General features: G+C 41.1%; 2 protein-coding genes across 2 annotated transcripts; one reads left to right on the top strand and one right to left on the bottom strand.

The window, feature by feature from the left end:
• Positions 1-958: 958 nt before the first annotated feature.
• Positions 959-9,891, bottom strand: fnbp4 (formin binding protein 4). The gene is made up of 17 exons (XM_068313569.1): positions 9,679-9,891; positions 9,109-9,186; positions 8,890-9,020; positions 7,785-7,950; positions 6,996-7,143; positions 6,763-6,862; positions 6,323-6,664; positions 5,736-5,928; positions 5,508-5,647; positions 4,623-4,727; positions 4,183-4,316; positions 3,023-3,192; positions 2,601-2,896; positions 2,007-2,121; positions 1,531-1,724; positions 1,205-1,362; positions 959-1,091 (listed from the first exon to the last, which is right to left on the bottom strand). Exons 1-17 carry the CDS (start codon positions 9,800-9,802, stop codon positions 1,001-1,003), a joined length of 2,685 nt encoding a protein of 894 aa, XP_068169670.1. The 5' UTR covers positions 9,803-9,891; the 3' UTR covers positions 959-1,000.
• A 202-nt stretch (positions 9,892-10,093) lies between these two features.
• On the top strand, positions 10,094-12,672 carry LOC137593975 (seipin-like). The gene is made up of 2 exons (XM_068313128.1): positions 10,094-11,692; positions 11,869-12,672. The coding sequence occupies exon 1, from the start codon at positions 10,371-10,373 to the stop codon at positions 11,631-11,633; it is 1,263 nt and encodes a 420-aa protein (XP_068169229.1). The 5' UTR covers positions 10,094-10,370; the 3' UTR covers positions 11,634-11,692; positions 11,869-12,672.
• The last annotated feature ends 2,887 nt before the right edge of the window (positions 12,673-15,559 follow it).

Genomic DNA, 15,559 nt, shown 5'->3' with positions numbered 1-15,559 from the left:
TTACATTTCACAAAAGTCCCAACAATTACCCTAAATCTGATTTACCACAATACTTCAGGCGATATGTTTTCCAGCTAAAAATTGATTTAATCTTCAGGAAATTTAAAATGAATCATGCTAGTTGTAGAAGGAATTTGCTTTTTTGTCTTTTTACTTAATTCAATTATCTAGGTACCCTCAAAAAAAAAAAAAAAGGGAAATTATTTGATTTAAATAATACATTTTAAAGTGAGACCAGAGAATTCCATAGTAAAATAAGATCTCATAGCAAATCAGATGAGAAAGTATAAATACATTTGAAGTTTATGAACATATTGCAATTGTATGGCAGTCAAAAATGTGTGAAAGACCTGGATTACAGCCTTGTTGTTTTATGCCCACATACTCTACTTCATTTGAGCATCCATGTCTAAAAAAAAATAAATTCATACTTAAGTCAAGGTGGGCATTTCAATATGCAGTATTTTGAATGGCATTTATTGTTATGTAGGTATAACTAACAATCACAAGTTGTTAACGTTGCAAATATACAGCAAATATGGATAAAAACATAAGAGGAAGCTTTTGAAAACACAATTTAATAACTTTTTTACAAAATGTACAAGTTTGGTTACATTGCCTCAAATTCCAAAAAACATGGCTTATCCCATACTACATTTTATGTACACAGTTATAAAAATGCTCAATAAAATATACAATCGCTTCAAATATGGTATGGTATGATATGATCGTCATCTACCTTGAATTTTTACAACAGGGTCGTACAGTAGTTGTAAATACCTCCAGAAATCTGGTGCATTTGCACTAACAAGAAAGAAAATATTCCAACCCTTCTTTTAAATGGCTGGCCATGTAAGGGCTGCAACATCACAGCGACTATAAGGAAAATGACAGAAAATCCAAAGATCGATAAAATAAATCTTAAACTGGAGGAAAATGTGATTATGGTAACACTTTGTTTAAAAAAAAAAAAAAAAAACATTGAAAATGAGGCCAAATGTTACGTGTTATTCATCATCTTTCGTTTCTTTATACGATTCCGCCAGTCTTCAGGCAACGCTTCAAAGTTAGCATTCTTTGAAGCTTTTCCTCTGTAGAAACAATAAGAGAAATTAGAGAAAGCTTCTTAGGGTGGAAAAACATACAAAGAAACTTAAAACCTAAATGACAAGTTTTACTACAGCCCTAATAAATAGAAACTTACGTCATTAACTGCTGTTGCTTCCATTCTTCAATACTCTTCTTGTTGAGCTGATCTCTGTCCTCGTCACTGGAGCTGCTCTTCTCCTCCTCGTCCAGCTCCTTTTGGATGCTCTGCCACTTCTTCACCAGCGAAGGCATTTTGATTTTACTCTTCTTTGACTACAGAAACATTAAATAAAAAAAACACGCTTTTTGTTTAACATTTAATCATTAAAATAGAACAGGTGGTGTGGCTTTTTCAAGCATTAAGATGGCAGAATATCAATCCAAAAGGTTTACAATGGAAAGCAAAGAAAAAAACACTTGTTAATTTCTCGCATCACCAACCTTGTCCTTTTTCACTTTCTTGGTCTTTTCTGTAGGGAGAGCTTTGGCTGCAGGTGGTTCATATGGTGGTTGGGATGGTGGCAGTGGTGGCTGAGGAGGTAGGGCTGGGGCAGGAGGGGGAGGAGGCTCACAGGGCACCAAAGGGGTAGCAACAGCTGGCATGCCCCAATAGGCACTTGCTGCAATTATGGGGGCTGCAGAAAAATGAACTTGTTACTTTGATTCCTGAAGCTATTTGTGTTCCCTTTGAGGTGTGTCACCGGTGTGTCTTTTTCCAGATTTAACATGTTTTCTCTCTTATTTCTAGCTGTACTTGCACATTGTTGCTAAGTGAAGAAGTTTTGCAATTAGGGTAGAGACACTGATATGAAGTCTTGCTTCAAAATATGATTATAGTAATAGTGCTGTTAACTGTTAATATTTAATTTTAAATATCATTAAGATATTGAAACAGATGTGCAGAACTCATACTTTACCTGCATTAATAGCAGGCTGGGTGTACAGAATGGGACTGCTGCCAATAGTAATTGCTTTATTTAGCTGATCAGTTTTACGTTTCTGACCCTTCCCCAAAGGGCCTGATGAGTCCATCTGTAAAAGTGACAAAAATAGAGTTAGCAGGGGCACTCCTGTGGTATTCTAAATATTTTTGTACAGAATTAACAATATCTACATTAATAAAAGTACAGTAATCCCTCACATATTCGTGCTTCAAAATGCACAGCTTCACTACATCGCAGATTTTTAGAAGGTAGTCACATGATACTATACGCACATGCTATTGGCTGACAGCATCCATGTGTGCCCTGCATTCTGAGACTCACAGAACGCAGCGCACTTTGGTGTATTAAAAGAAACACTTAAAAAATGCTTTAAACAATCTATAAGAGTGTGGGAAAGGGTAATACAGGGTGGTTTAATATCAGTGTGGGGAGGGCTCATAAACGATTAAATTGCCGTAAATAATAAAATAGTTTGTTGCTATATCGCGGAATTTCGTTTTTTGTGGGTGGTCCTGGAATGCATTAACTGCGAGTAACGAGGGATCACTGTATAATGTCAAACCATACCTTCACGCTAGCAGTGCATGGAGGTAATGGAGGCCTCACACTGGAGTCTTCTTCAGTTCCGGGGGCTGGAGGCTCCCCATCATTATCATCATCCATCTCCATCTCCACCTCCATGATTTCACCATCACTGTCAGGAGGGGGAGGAGGTGGAGGTGGTGATCCTGGTGGGAGAGGAGGTGGGGAGGGGCAGTTGGGAGGTGGAGGTGGGCTGTTGGGAAGAGGGGGTTGCGATGGGGACCACAATAACGATGCACTGGGCTGGGGAGGTGGTGGTGCAGCAGCAGCAGCATAAGATGCTGTTTAATTTAAAAAAACAAAACAAAACGCAAACACAAACAAAATATGTGTTAATACAGGAAATGTAATCAACATATTTTCTTTAAACAAGCTGGTCTCAGAGGCCGTAGCAGCAAAACACTGACCTGTGCTCCCATCAGCAGACGCAGGTGGAGTTTTTATGTCCTCCTGGCTGTCCGTCTGTGCCTGAGTGCTTTCTCTGCCCTTCAAGTCCTCATTACTGTCCTCCTTGGTCGGGAAATCCCACTGGGAGATATTTGTCCTGTCGTTCACATAGAAATATCGCCTGTGCTCTCTAAAAAAGTAGGACAACAGAGATAGAAAACAAAGAGTCTAAGCGACTAAACTGACGACTGGTTGACAGGCGTAATAACCTGAGGCAGTGGGGCAAAGGAGTGGACATACTGGCCACAGTAGGGGCAGGAGTATTGGTATGGACAGCTACTTTAGCCATCCATGGGAAGGGCCAAATTAGAGTGTGGTTATGGATGTGGATAGGGAACCCACCTTGGTCTCAAAAACAAATAAAGCAAAACAAATCATCTATAGGTCCTGAAAGAAGATACAGCAGCTCACACCACGGTTGTCATATTTGTTCCATTTTAGACAACCATTCTCTCCCAGACAGAGGAAGACACCAGGAAGCATCATGATCATCATAGGTTACAAAATAAGCAGCACAGCTTCAACTTGTTTTACATCAGAAAGAAGAAAATTAAAAAAAAACAGGAAGACATATGAAATAGAGTAGGTCTGACCTGCTGGATTCCCGTCATTGCTCCATCTTCACCTTTTATTTGATGCGTGACACTCCTTGCTTCCAGGGCATCACTCTGTCAGCATTGCATTCTGGGGGTGTAGTCCTGTAAAGTGCAAAGCTCTCCCGCGCAACAAACCTTTTTGCCACACCCTCCCAACTTCTCCAATTTTTCCACTGATTTGACCCATTATCAGTCTACGGAATACCCTCAAAACCAAGGGCTCAAGAGTCTGTTATGTGGACACGGTGGCTGGTATTTTTAACAGGAAGCGGCTGGCCCAGAGTGGATGCTCCCTCACCAGCATGTGCAAGGCAGAATGCCAGGATTGCATCTCAGACACCTGAAGAGTCTGTTTCTGTTAAAACAGTTTAATCCTCTCCAACTGGTTAAGTTTCTCCCAATGTTTCTCAAGTCATGTCATAAAGTCTGCAACCTCAGCAATGAGGGAAGGGTGGCTGTAGTCACACGGTAAGATTTTTGGGGGCGAGGGGAGTTTAGAGATGTGAAAGGTAAGGAGCGCGTACCTGTCCCAGTGGCAGGACCAGCCTTTAGGAGTGGCGTTAAGTTCATAATATTTTATGTGTTCGGCAGCTTCCTGCAGCTGGCGGCGGAGATAGACTCCATTCAAAGCTCCCTCCCTCCAGTCAGCAATACGAGTCTGTGGGCAGGAAGACAAATGAAGGGAAGGGACAAAAGAGATAAAAATAAAAAAAAAGAGACAGAAGAGCCATAAGATAAATGAGTTAAATGGATGAATAGTTGAATTAGGTTTCCAGGATATAAATGGAAGTTTAATGTGGCTATGATGAGAGTTTTAAATAGTAAGTACATGGCTATGTGAAAAATATGAAACTAAATTAAGTTTTAAATATTTTACAAGTTCCACTGCGATGGCTACAACAACAAAAAAAGTGTTAAAATATAAAGTGTTTTGTTTAGAAACTGAACAATTATCCTCTTTTACCTCAGTTTGGAGTAGAAGCAACTGAAAGTTGGAGATTGCCTTTTTGTTTATTCCAAGGAACTCCATCTTGCTGGTTAAGGTGTTTGCCAGTTGTCCAATCTGAAACTGAAACCGTTTTCATCATCAAAAAGGTAATCTAACCAGTTACTTCAATGATTAGAGTTCAGAATATTGTAATAAACATGAGTAATGTATGAAAGGATCAGCAGCGCTGGGTGAGGCACAAAATGCAATGTTTTATTTCCAGGAATGCCACACCAAATCATTCCCCACCATGTCATGAATGTCTAGTAGAACCATGTTATGGTAGGCAGGTACTCTTTACGGTAGAATTTCTGCCCGACTACGTCATGCGTTTGTTTAAAATTTTTACATTTAATTTTTTTAAAAATTCTGTTTGTAGTTACATATATATGCTTTTATTAAATAACTTTTCATACCCATTAATATTTTACATTTCTTTTTATATGCAGCATTGACAAAGCATCATAGCACAGCTCTTAAATGAATTAGCTCAAAAGCCTATAATACCAACTTTTGGTACCTGTACATAAGTATGTCACAGTGAATGGGTCTCATAACTTTCATCATTTGGGAGAAAATACATACAATGTATTGCATAGTAACAGCAAGCAACTGGAACATGCAATGATGTCTAGACAAGTGAATACTTTTCTTCTGAAACTGATTAATAGTTTGTCACATTCTAAAATGCATAGATATAACCTTCAGAGGGACATACTGTATTTCTTTACTAACCTTGTTTTTTACTCATCGATTAAAGCAAATGCAGAACTGACAGAATAATTCAAATTTAACAAATGTTTGTCAGTACATGGAACTATTGCACACTTGAGTAATACATAATTAATAATAATTATATACCTTCAACTCAGGAGTTTCCACTTTTAGCTCTGGTGTTTCAACTTGTTCGATAACTGGAGGCTTTGAAACAGTTTTCTCTTCGTTATCTTCAATTTCCTTGTCTTCTCCTTCAACAACAGTCTCTAGGACTTTAGAAGATGCTATAGGACAAAAGGCAAATACATTAACTATACAGAATATCTATGCAAGCCACCTACTAATGGCACTGGTGTATTTACTGTGACCCACCCATTTCTGTGTTGTCCTGCAGGTCTGAGCCTCTGCTATTTGAGTCGGGACTGGAAGCAGAGGGGAAAACTGTCTTCCACCGGTTTTTCTTTACTAGTACACCACGAGAAGCAGAGGCTTCTTGGCTTGCCTCAGAACAAGGACTGGAGCCCCCTATGCTACCATCACCTTCCTCCAGTGCCCGTAGCTCAGCCTGAGAGTAAGACAACACGTTAGTGTTAGGTAACAAAGGCTGAACACTCTACATATCTGCTTAGCTTGTCTTACCCATGCCTCACCATTACAAAGTTACCAGCTCAATAGTATTAGCATAGTTTCAGAAAATAGCTAAAAACAAGTGATGTCAACAGAAGCTAGAAATACTAGAGCATTTACTTCAATCATATAAAGACTGTGTAACAAGCTTTTACATTTTTTGTAAAAAATCTGTATACAAGTTTTTGAATAACCGACCAGGGTTAAAACAATCTATTAGCTGGAGGTGGTCAGATTTTCACTACAAATGGAAATACCATACATTACTAGTACTATGTAATAACAAAAAACAACTTGAAAGTAAGTCTATGTGAGAAATAAAAGTTAGCCACCTTTTTCCTCTCCAGTGCCAATTCCAGTTCCACTGTATCCTCCTCTGCTTCCTCGGCATCTGAATTTTCCCTTGATTGCTTCTTGACGCAAGGCTCTTTCTGGATGCTGGGGACTAAGTCCGGGTCCTGTAGCGGTGCAGATGGAGATCCAGCGGGGTGGGAACTTTCTCCATCCGATTCTATATTGTTTGCAGGCTCATCTAAACCTTTATGCAGTCTCTTTCTCCATTTTTCTTCTGCTTCTTTCACTTCCAAGGGGATTAAAGGACCAAGCAAAGATGCAGCCACCCCACAGCGCTCTTCCTCCTCACTTGTAAGACCAACAACACTCTCAATGACCTCCTTTTAGACAAAACATGAGGGTGATATATTAACACAGAATAAGAATAAAACCACAAAAACATGTAAATTCACTTTTTTTAAAATTATATGAAGCATGCCTTTGCTTTAGTTTCTTTCACCAATACTGGGACTGTGGCTGCTGCCTTTTCTTCTGTGTGATATCCTGCTTGTGCTGTGCCATTTCCATTGACACTGGAGCTAGGAAGAAAAACATGAAAATAAAAGTATCCATGCAATAATTTCTGTGAGACAAAACAAGAAATTTTCAAATACGTTATTGATGAGATTAAGTCAAACAATGGCAACTTTTCGGTCCTAAAGTTTCTCCTACCTGTTAGCATACTGCCCCAAGCTTTGCACCTGATGAGCTAGATAGTGTGGCAGCTCCCAGGACACCTCATTGGTTTGTGTGTTCCAGTAGTAGTAGCAGCCAGAATTATCATCCCATACCTCCTGCCAGTCGCCCATTTCGACTCCAACTGCGTAAGAAAACACTGGATATTTTAGCATGTTTTAGGAATAGCTTTACTGATGTCAAATTGTTAATTTTTCACAAATATTTTAATATATTTTTTCTTTTAGACACTAATACTATACTATTTTACAATACTATTTTTATTAATCTCCAGTGGGGGAATTCTTTTTACACTCTATTAATTACATACACACACATGCAGACCGGACTACACATGCATACACAAAGGGCCTGTCAACATGAAATAATGGAGAGATGGTACAGTGATGGGCAGTCACGTGGTGGCACCCTGGAAGCAGTTTCTGGGGTTCTGTGCCTTGTTCAAAGGCATGACAGCTGTGCTCAGGAACTGAGAACCGACACCTTTCCAGCTACAATTTCACAATCCACCGTCTTTTGTCCACGCTAGACCTGAACCACACAACCTCTATTCCCCAAGCCAAGTCCTTGTGAGCTACTACTGCCCCAAAGTGTAGTCATGTGTGTGACACAAAACCTGAATAACAAATGCACCACTTTGAAAACAGTCTTTCTCTCTTAAAGTAAATAGAGACCAAAACTTCATTCTTCCATTCTTCATCCAAAACAATTCTTCATCAAGAGGAGACATCAGGATACACTTGATCTTAAATACAGAACAATTACCTCCAGCGAGTGAGTACTCAGTATTGTACTCAAAGCCTGCGCTCTGTTGATGCTGCACTTCATTCGCAGCTGGTTGCTGAACAGGTCTGGAAGGATCAGCAGTTGGGACTGAGGAATGAGAAGCTGCATCATCTGAACTTGGCTGAGTTGTGATTGCATCAATTTCCTACAGGGAGAAGAAAGCAATACAATTTTTGTTTTGGACAAAACCACGTTTTCGTACAAGGAATTCACCATCTTGTTGTAAGCACTAGTTCAACTTACTGTAAATAATAGTTTGTAGGTCTATCACACATTTCATTAATCGCGTGTGGTTCCTGGAACACATTAACCGCAAAGAACGAGGGCGCACTGTACTGTAAAGGTTGATTTATTGAATGATTGTCATCATGCTTCCGAAAAAGATGCGAAAGTTAGAGAAAAAGCAAGTGACAATGAGTGCTTTCTGGGTAAAAAACAATCAAAAGTGAATGAAGAAAAAGACAGATATTATTGACATATTACTGAAATTTGTGTGGAGAAGGCTCTTTCAGCTTGGTGCAGTGTCCACAGGAGAATACAGTATATGAATTCAAGGCAAAGGAAACTTGAGTGAAAAAGTTTTTAAAAAAGAGGCTATTAATCTTTATTTCTAAAACTTTTTTTTAATGACTACCAGGCTTTAACATTTTGATAAAACTAATATATAATTTTACTCTTTTTACTTAAACAGTTATGTTCTCAATAAAAACATTAAAATCAACAGTTTGTTTAGTTTTTATATTGTACTGTTGGCAAAACTCAATGACAATATACGGTAGAAGTGTACGCTTCTACCATATATTCTGTTATTAGTTTTAGGATGTATAAAAGTCATGTTGGGATGCACAAATTTTTCTTGAAGCGCAACCCAGGGATGCACTACTTTTTTGAGGTAAAATGAACTCTGGTCACTGTCTTCATATAGTATCAGAAATATATTATTTATCTCATTCAGAACCACACTTTGAAAATATAAAATACCTAGAGACACACATTAACATGAAACACAAGCTCAATAGAAACATTCGTTCGGAATCCACTGACTAACTTTAGGATTACTGTAAAACATACTGAAAATACTCACAGCCATGAAATTAGCCAATGTACTGTCGATGTCCGCGGATTTGTTGTGCTGACAATTTGCAGTTGAACCCCGAGATTCTCCTGCTTCCTCATCATCGCTATCATCATAGGCCCCGAGCAAGGACAGTCCCTCTGTAGGAGAAGACAAAATGGCAATTTCTTCTTTTAAACATTGTTCGAGATACACAAGCAGACATGTAACCACGGTTAAGCACTTTACCTGTAGCCTTTACTGCTGGTGCCTTTGTGATTGTGCGCATTTCTTTCACCAATTTGTGCCCATCACCGTCTTGTTCGTCTGAAAAGCGTCAAATAATACAACTAATAGCTTCAACTTCAAAGCAAGGTAGCAGTACACTTAGCCACAACCATTAGCATAGGTACACAGATTTAGCGCTTGAAGCTAACGAAGGTTGTTAAATCATACGGGCGCTCTTGCTTAACCTCTAAACAAAGTTACGTAAAATGTAAATATTCCTGTGTTTTATAACTTTAAGCTATATTTAAGTTAATCGGTCATTTAAATTGTAATAAGCTCATTTTGGCAGGCACACAAAAACTACAAGCTTGCTAGCGAATAGCTTGGCGCACTAGCAGATAGCTTCTGGTCGATAAATTCCATGATTAAAGCATTATCTTGAGACCAATAAAGGTTATCTGATATTTTAACAATTTATCAGTATTTTATTGAACTCGATTTGGTTGAGCGAGCTGTTTTTAACCAGATAAACCCATTCTTTCCAATTCGAGCCTTTAGCATTCAGTTAGTTCGCCGTTGTTAGCAAATTACCATCAGAACCAGAGGGTGTACCATCCCTTTCCGTAGCGTTCCCACCACGAAGCCCAGGAGGTGAGAGCTGCAGGATAGTTCTTCGACCGACCGCCCCTGAAGTGAGGCGACTTTTCTTGCCCATAGCCGTGTGTCTGCGTGCGGGCCTACTCCCTTCCCAAGTGCAGTCGTCACAGTTCTGCGCTGCCGCCTCGCGAATTTACACATACTACTATAAAGACGCCACTCCAGCTCCTACCACGAATCAGATTGGATCATCCTGTTGTTTTGACCAATCCACACAACCAAGTCAACAAACATTATCCAATCAGAGGCAAAGTGGGATGGGCCTAGCCTTCATCGTAGTAGGACTCAAAATTCTACTACCGCTTTATACGCATCAAAGAGATATTAACTTCCGGGTCACAAGGTTATGTTTTGCGGGTAGAAGCATCTATTTTGGAACGCAAGCTAAGTTGCTAAAGAGCTTAGGGACGCTCCCAGTATGTACAAAACGCCCAGCCCCTATCTTTTGATTGCCGTGTTGAATATCTTAGATTGTCGAATATATTAGCATTAACTAACCGAAAAAGCTAAAACTTGCGCTTTAAAATTAAGTTTGTGAGTATCTCAACTTGAATTGGATACACATGGGAGGGCAAAGATAAGCGACTGGTAACCAGTTTGTGACGGGAGCCGCCCACTCGTTCTATATGGATATAAGACGGACAAATCAGCAGTCCTTAGGACTTGAAGGAGGAACAGCGGCCCGGACCAGGAACAGAAGGTCGGTGTCTGCTGGATCAGAAACAACTGGAGTTGCAATGGGGCCGGTTCTGCACTGGCTACACGATGTGGCATCTGTGACACTCCTTAAAACCCGGCGGACTTTATTTCAGGCTGCCATTCTATTATGTGTACTTGTTCTGCTTCTTTGGGTGTCCATCTTTCTCTACGGGAGCTTCTACTACTCCTATATGCCCACGGTGAGCTTCTCCACCCCTGTGCATTTCTACTACACCTCTGATTGTGATGCCTCCGAGTCAGCTCTGTGTTCATTCCCCAACGCCAACATCTCCTTCATGAAGAATGAGAAGAACCAGGTGATGGCTTTCGGTCAGCCTTACCGAATATCTTTAGAGTTGGAGATGCCAGAGTCTCCGGTGAACGAACAGTTGGGTATGTTTATGGTCAAGATGTGTTCTTATACCACAGGTGGAAAGATCGTCTCGACCGTGGGGCGATCCACGATGCTTCACTACCGCTCCAGCATGCTGCAGAGCCTGAGTACTTTAGTGTTCTCTCCCCTCCTGCTGACTGGGATGGCTGAGCAGAAGCAGCTCATAGAAATTGAGCTCTTCTCGGACTACAAGACAAACTCTTATGAACCCACAATTGGTGCAGTCATCGAGATCCAGTCGAAACGAGTCCAAATCTACTCATCTCAGCTCCGTATCCATGCTTACTTCACTGGTATCAGATATGTTCTGTACAACTTCCCCCTGACTTCTGCTGTGGTCGGAGTGGCCACCAACTTTGCGTTCCTCAGTGTCATTGTGCTGTTCAGTTACCTGCAGTTCATATGGGGTGGGCTGTGGCCTCCAGATGAAGTTAGAGTCCGGGTCATGATAGGAGACAACACCCGCATCCAGCAGAGGAGAGAGGAGGTCCGTAAGCGCATGGAGAGGGAGAGCTCACAGAAAGAACTCAATGTTCCTGAAGTGATCGGACCCGTGATTTCAGCATCCGATTTAAAGGGAAATGAAACTGAGTTTGAGTCTTCATCAGAAAAGTCCACAATAATTCCAGAAGCTTCTAGTGAACCCGTTCCGGACATAAAGGAGGAAGAGTCCGTTGACTTCAGCACAGAGAGCTCAGAGCAGACAAACAGCTCTATTGCGTTGGATACAAGCCAGCTGCCTCAGCAGGGTGAGGCGACACTCAGGCAGAGATGTGGACCGTGGATGAGCCTGTAAACCAGTGCTCACATGCCGCAGTGTCCCGTCCATCTGGATCACTTCATGAACATGATTTGGTAGATACTGAGTAACTTAAGCTAGTCCATTATTTGAATTGGCCTTAATACAGATGCAGGAACATGTATTACCAGTTTTGTTTACAACAACTACAGCTAATTGCTTTGTGTTTAATGTACTTTACCTCACTTTAACTCTGACCTTTCTTCATTATCTCTCTTCATTGTCTGCTCAGTGTGAATCCTAAAAGGAGACAACCTTTCTACAGTCATACGTTAATGCCGTCTAAGTTTTCAGTGATGCTCATCACAGGAGAAAGTGCATTCCTGCTCTCGCTTCTCCAGTACACAAAGTGTTTCACATCCTTTTAGAGGAAACGCACAAATAAGCCATGTGATGGTTTATTCTCACAATCTGTCTCAGATGAATTAGATTTGGAAAATGAGCCTTTAAGAGTGTCTTTGTTTTGAATAGCTTCCTAGAGAAAATGTGTAATGGGTCAAGCTTGAGGGACACAAGGCATTTGTTGTTTTTCTACTAGCAAATAGAGATGATCTGTTTCTGTGTAATAATTTAAGTCAGTGCTCAGGGGCATGGAGCTTTTACAAAGTAGGTTTTCATTCCCACTGATGTCTGTATACAATGTCTGTTACAGTTTGTTATTACCAGTAAGTCTGTTAACTAAACATGTTTATATGTCATGTCAGAAACTTACAGTTTAAGAAGGATGAGCTAAGTTACTGTTCTTAAGTTTTTGCTGGATGTAGAATAAAAAAATAAAATTGGTATAGGAGATGGTGTTTTATGGTTCTATTTTATACTGAAATTGCTTTAAGTAAGTGTGTGAAAGGATTCGCTCAAATGGCATTGGGTGTGTAGGGTTTTGTACCATAATGTATCATTAACTTCTGCAGGTATAGTCTGTTGTCTTTGTGTCTGTAATGCAGGACATTCATTGTAAATGCCCCAGAAACTATATGATATATGGTATGCGTCATGTTATTTATTGCATTGAACAAATTAAAAGAATATACAGTGGTATACTTTGTTCTGTTTATTGTCTCCCAAAAACAAAATGTAACATCCTCTGCAACTCAAACTATCAGTATTGTTGTCTGCAGACAAACACAATCATTTTGGCACTTCAAATAAATGCTAAACAGTACTTTATGTACAATCAACTACTGTTAGTGAGGTATTGCTTGTCATGAATGACTTTTAAACTAAAAATGTGATCCAATGTGGTTCCAAATTCTAGGAGAATTTTGGAGTAACCTGAGGGTCAATATTTTGCTGTTCAGGCTCCTGTTCTTGTGAGCGAGAAACTCCAGCTTCTTTGAATTAATTTAAAAATAACTTTATTTATGCAACGTATTTTTAAAAAAAAAAGTAACAATGCTTTAAAACCAAGTTATTATACATACAGTATATATTATATTTTTAAAAAATGTCCCTCTCACCCTTGTGGGGTGGTATCTGTGTGTCATCCTCAAGCTCGGGTCCTCTACCAGAGGCATGGGAGTCGGAGGGTTTTGTGCAGTATCTTAGTTGTTCCTAGGATTGCGCTCTTCTGGACTGAGGCTTCAGATGTTGGTCCAGGAATCTGCTGGAGCCACTCTTCCAGTTTGGGGGTCACTGCCCCAAGTGCTCCTACTACCACGGGGACCACATTAACCTTGATCTTCTACATATGTTCCAGCTGTTCTTTCAATCCTTGATACTTATCAATCTTTTCGTGTTCCTTCTTCCTGATGTTGGCGTCAGCTGGAATCGCCACATCTATCACCACTGCTCTCTTCTGCTCTTTGTCCACCACCACTATGTCCGGTTTGTTAGCTAGCAGCTGTTTGTCGGTTTGGAAGTTGAAGTCCCACAGGATCTTAACCTTGTCGTTCTCAACCACCTTTGGTGGTATGTCCCATTGGGATTTGGGTACTTCTAGTTCATACTGGGTACAGATGTTCCTGTTACGGTTGTGCCTTTCCATTTGGGTCATGATCTTCCTTCTCAGGTCAGCAGCTCTTGTATTGAGGCTGTCTATGTCTCTTGGGGCTTGGCACCCAATCATGGGGGTGGTGGTGAAATGCCCCCGCTGACCTGGCGTCCTGAACCCCCCTTGCCGTAGCATTGTTGTAGTATATATATATATATATATATATCCCAGCATTTCGAGGATTACTGTTGCTGTACTGTGGATCAGCTTGTTGGTCTCAGTTATGTTCCCTGTGGGGATGGTTCTTATTGCAGCATTCACATCTTCTAGCAGATCTTCTGAAGGTACTTGACAACTTAGCTTCGGTATTTGTCGGAGGCTCCAGGTTTCCATTTGGGTCATGATCTTCCTTTGCAGGTCAGCAGCTCTTGTATTGAGGCTGTGTATGTCTCTTGGGGCTTGGTACCCAATCACGGATTGTGGGGGGGGTGATATCCCCCCGCTGACCTGGCGTCCTGGCTCCCCCTTGCCGTAGCATTGTTGTTGTATTTCATCGATCTCTAGTTGTGACAGCAGTTTTCAGTTACGGATGTTGGAACACTGGGCTAACAGCTGTTTCTTTGTTAGCCTTGATTGTGGGTTTCGAAGCATCCATTGGTCCCACATCCGCCCCATATATCCCCTCTCTCTGGGATTACTTGTGTAGTAGCAAAGGAGGAGATAGAAGCCACATATATCAAGACTAGAAAGCTCCTAACCATGCATGGAGGGTTTCACCCCAAGTCCAGCATCCTGAGGCTGTACACTAAGCGGAAAGAGGTAGGCCGAAGACTAGTGAGCATCAGGGCCACTGTCCAGGATGAGACATCAAAAATCCAAGAGTACATCAGGAAGATGGCCCCAACAGATGAATTGCTCAGTGAATGCCTTAGACAGCAGAAGCCTGAGGAGGAAGAGGAGGAGGAGGAGACAACATGGAGGGACAAGCCCCTACACGGCATGTACCACCGTCAGATAGAGGAAGTGGCTGATATCAAGAAGACCTACCAATGGCTGAATAAAGCTGGACTGACAGACAGCACAGAGGCACTGATCATGGCAGCACAAGAACAGGCCCTAAGTACAAGGGCAATAGAGGCCAATATCTACCACAGTAGATCTGACCAAAGGTGCAGGCTATGTAAAGAAGCCCCAGAGTCAGTCCAGCATGTGGTAGCAGGGTGTAAGATGCTCGCCAGCTCAGCATACATGGAAAGGCACAACCAAGTAGCTGTGATAGTGTACAGGAACATCTGTACCCGGTATGGACTAGAAGTACCCAAATCCCAATGGGACATACCACCGAAGGTGGTTGAGAACGGCAAGGCTAAGATCCTGTGGGACTTCAGCTTCCAGACCGACAAACAGCTACTGGCTAACAAACCGGACATAGTGGTGATGGACAAAGAGCAGAAGAGAGCAGTGGTGATAGATGTGGCGATTCCAGCTGATGCCAACATTAGGAAGAAGGAACACGAAAAGATTGAGAAATATCAAGGGTTGAAAGAACAGCTGGAACAAATGGGAAGGTTAAGGTTAATGTGGTCCCCGTGGTAGTAGGAGCACTTGGGGCAGTGACCCCCAAACTGGAAGAGTGGCTCCAGCAGATTCCTGGAACAACATCTGAAGCCTCAGTCCAGAAGAGCGCAGTCCTAGGAACAGCTAAGATACTGCACAGAACCCTCAGACTCCCAGGCCTCTGGTAGAGGACCCGAGCTTGAGGATGACACATAGATACCACCCTGAAAGGGTGAGAGGGACATTTATATATATATATATATATATATATATATATATATATATATATATATATATATATATATATATATATACATACAATAAAAGTTATATACCACTGCTGTTAATCCCACTGATCAAACAACAGAAGACCTGGCGTGACAGCTCACAAGCAACTTAAACAGGGCTCATGGTGGACCTTGTGAATCAAGTGTGG

The sequence above is a fragment of the Antennarius striatus genome, chromosome 4 (genome assembly GCF_040054535.1).
Source record: "Antennarius striatus isolate MH-2024 chromosome 4, ASM4005453v1, whole genome shotgun sequence".
NCBI lineage: Eukaryota > Metazoa > Chordata > Actinopteri > Lophiiformes > Antennariidae > Antennarius > Antennarius striatus.
Note: the sequence above shows the minus strand (reverse complement) of the source record. Positions and strands in the feature narration are given on the sequence as shown.

Bases quoted from the DNA above. Each gene is read 5' to 3' on its own strand.
- LOC137593975 (XM_068313128.1), top strand. From the start codon at position 10,371: ATGGATATAAGACGGACAAATCAGCAGTCCTTAGGACTTGAAGGAGGA.
- fnbp4 (XM_068313569.1), bottom strand. From the start codon at position 9,802: ATGGGCAAGAAAAGTCGCCTCACTTCAGGGGCGGTCGGTCGAAGAACT. The intron at 7,951-8,889 runs GTGAGTATTTTC...TTCTCCCTGTAG, and splicing joins CATTGGCTAATTTCATGGCT to GAAATTGATGCAATCACAAC. The intron at 2,897-3,022 runs GTCAGTGTTTTG...TAAATTAAACAG, and splicing joins GTCTGCTGATGGGAGCACAG to CATCTTATGCTGCTGCTGCT.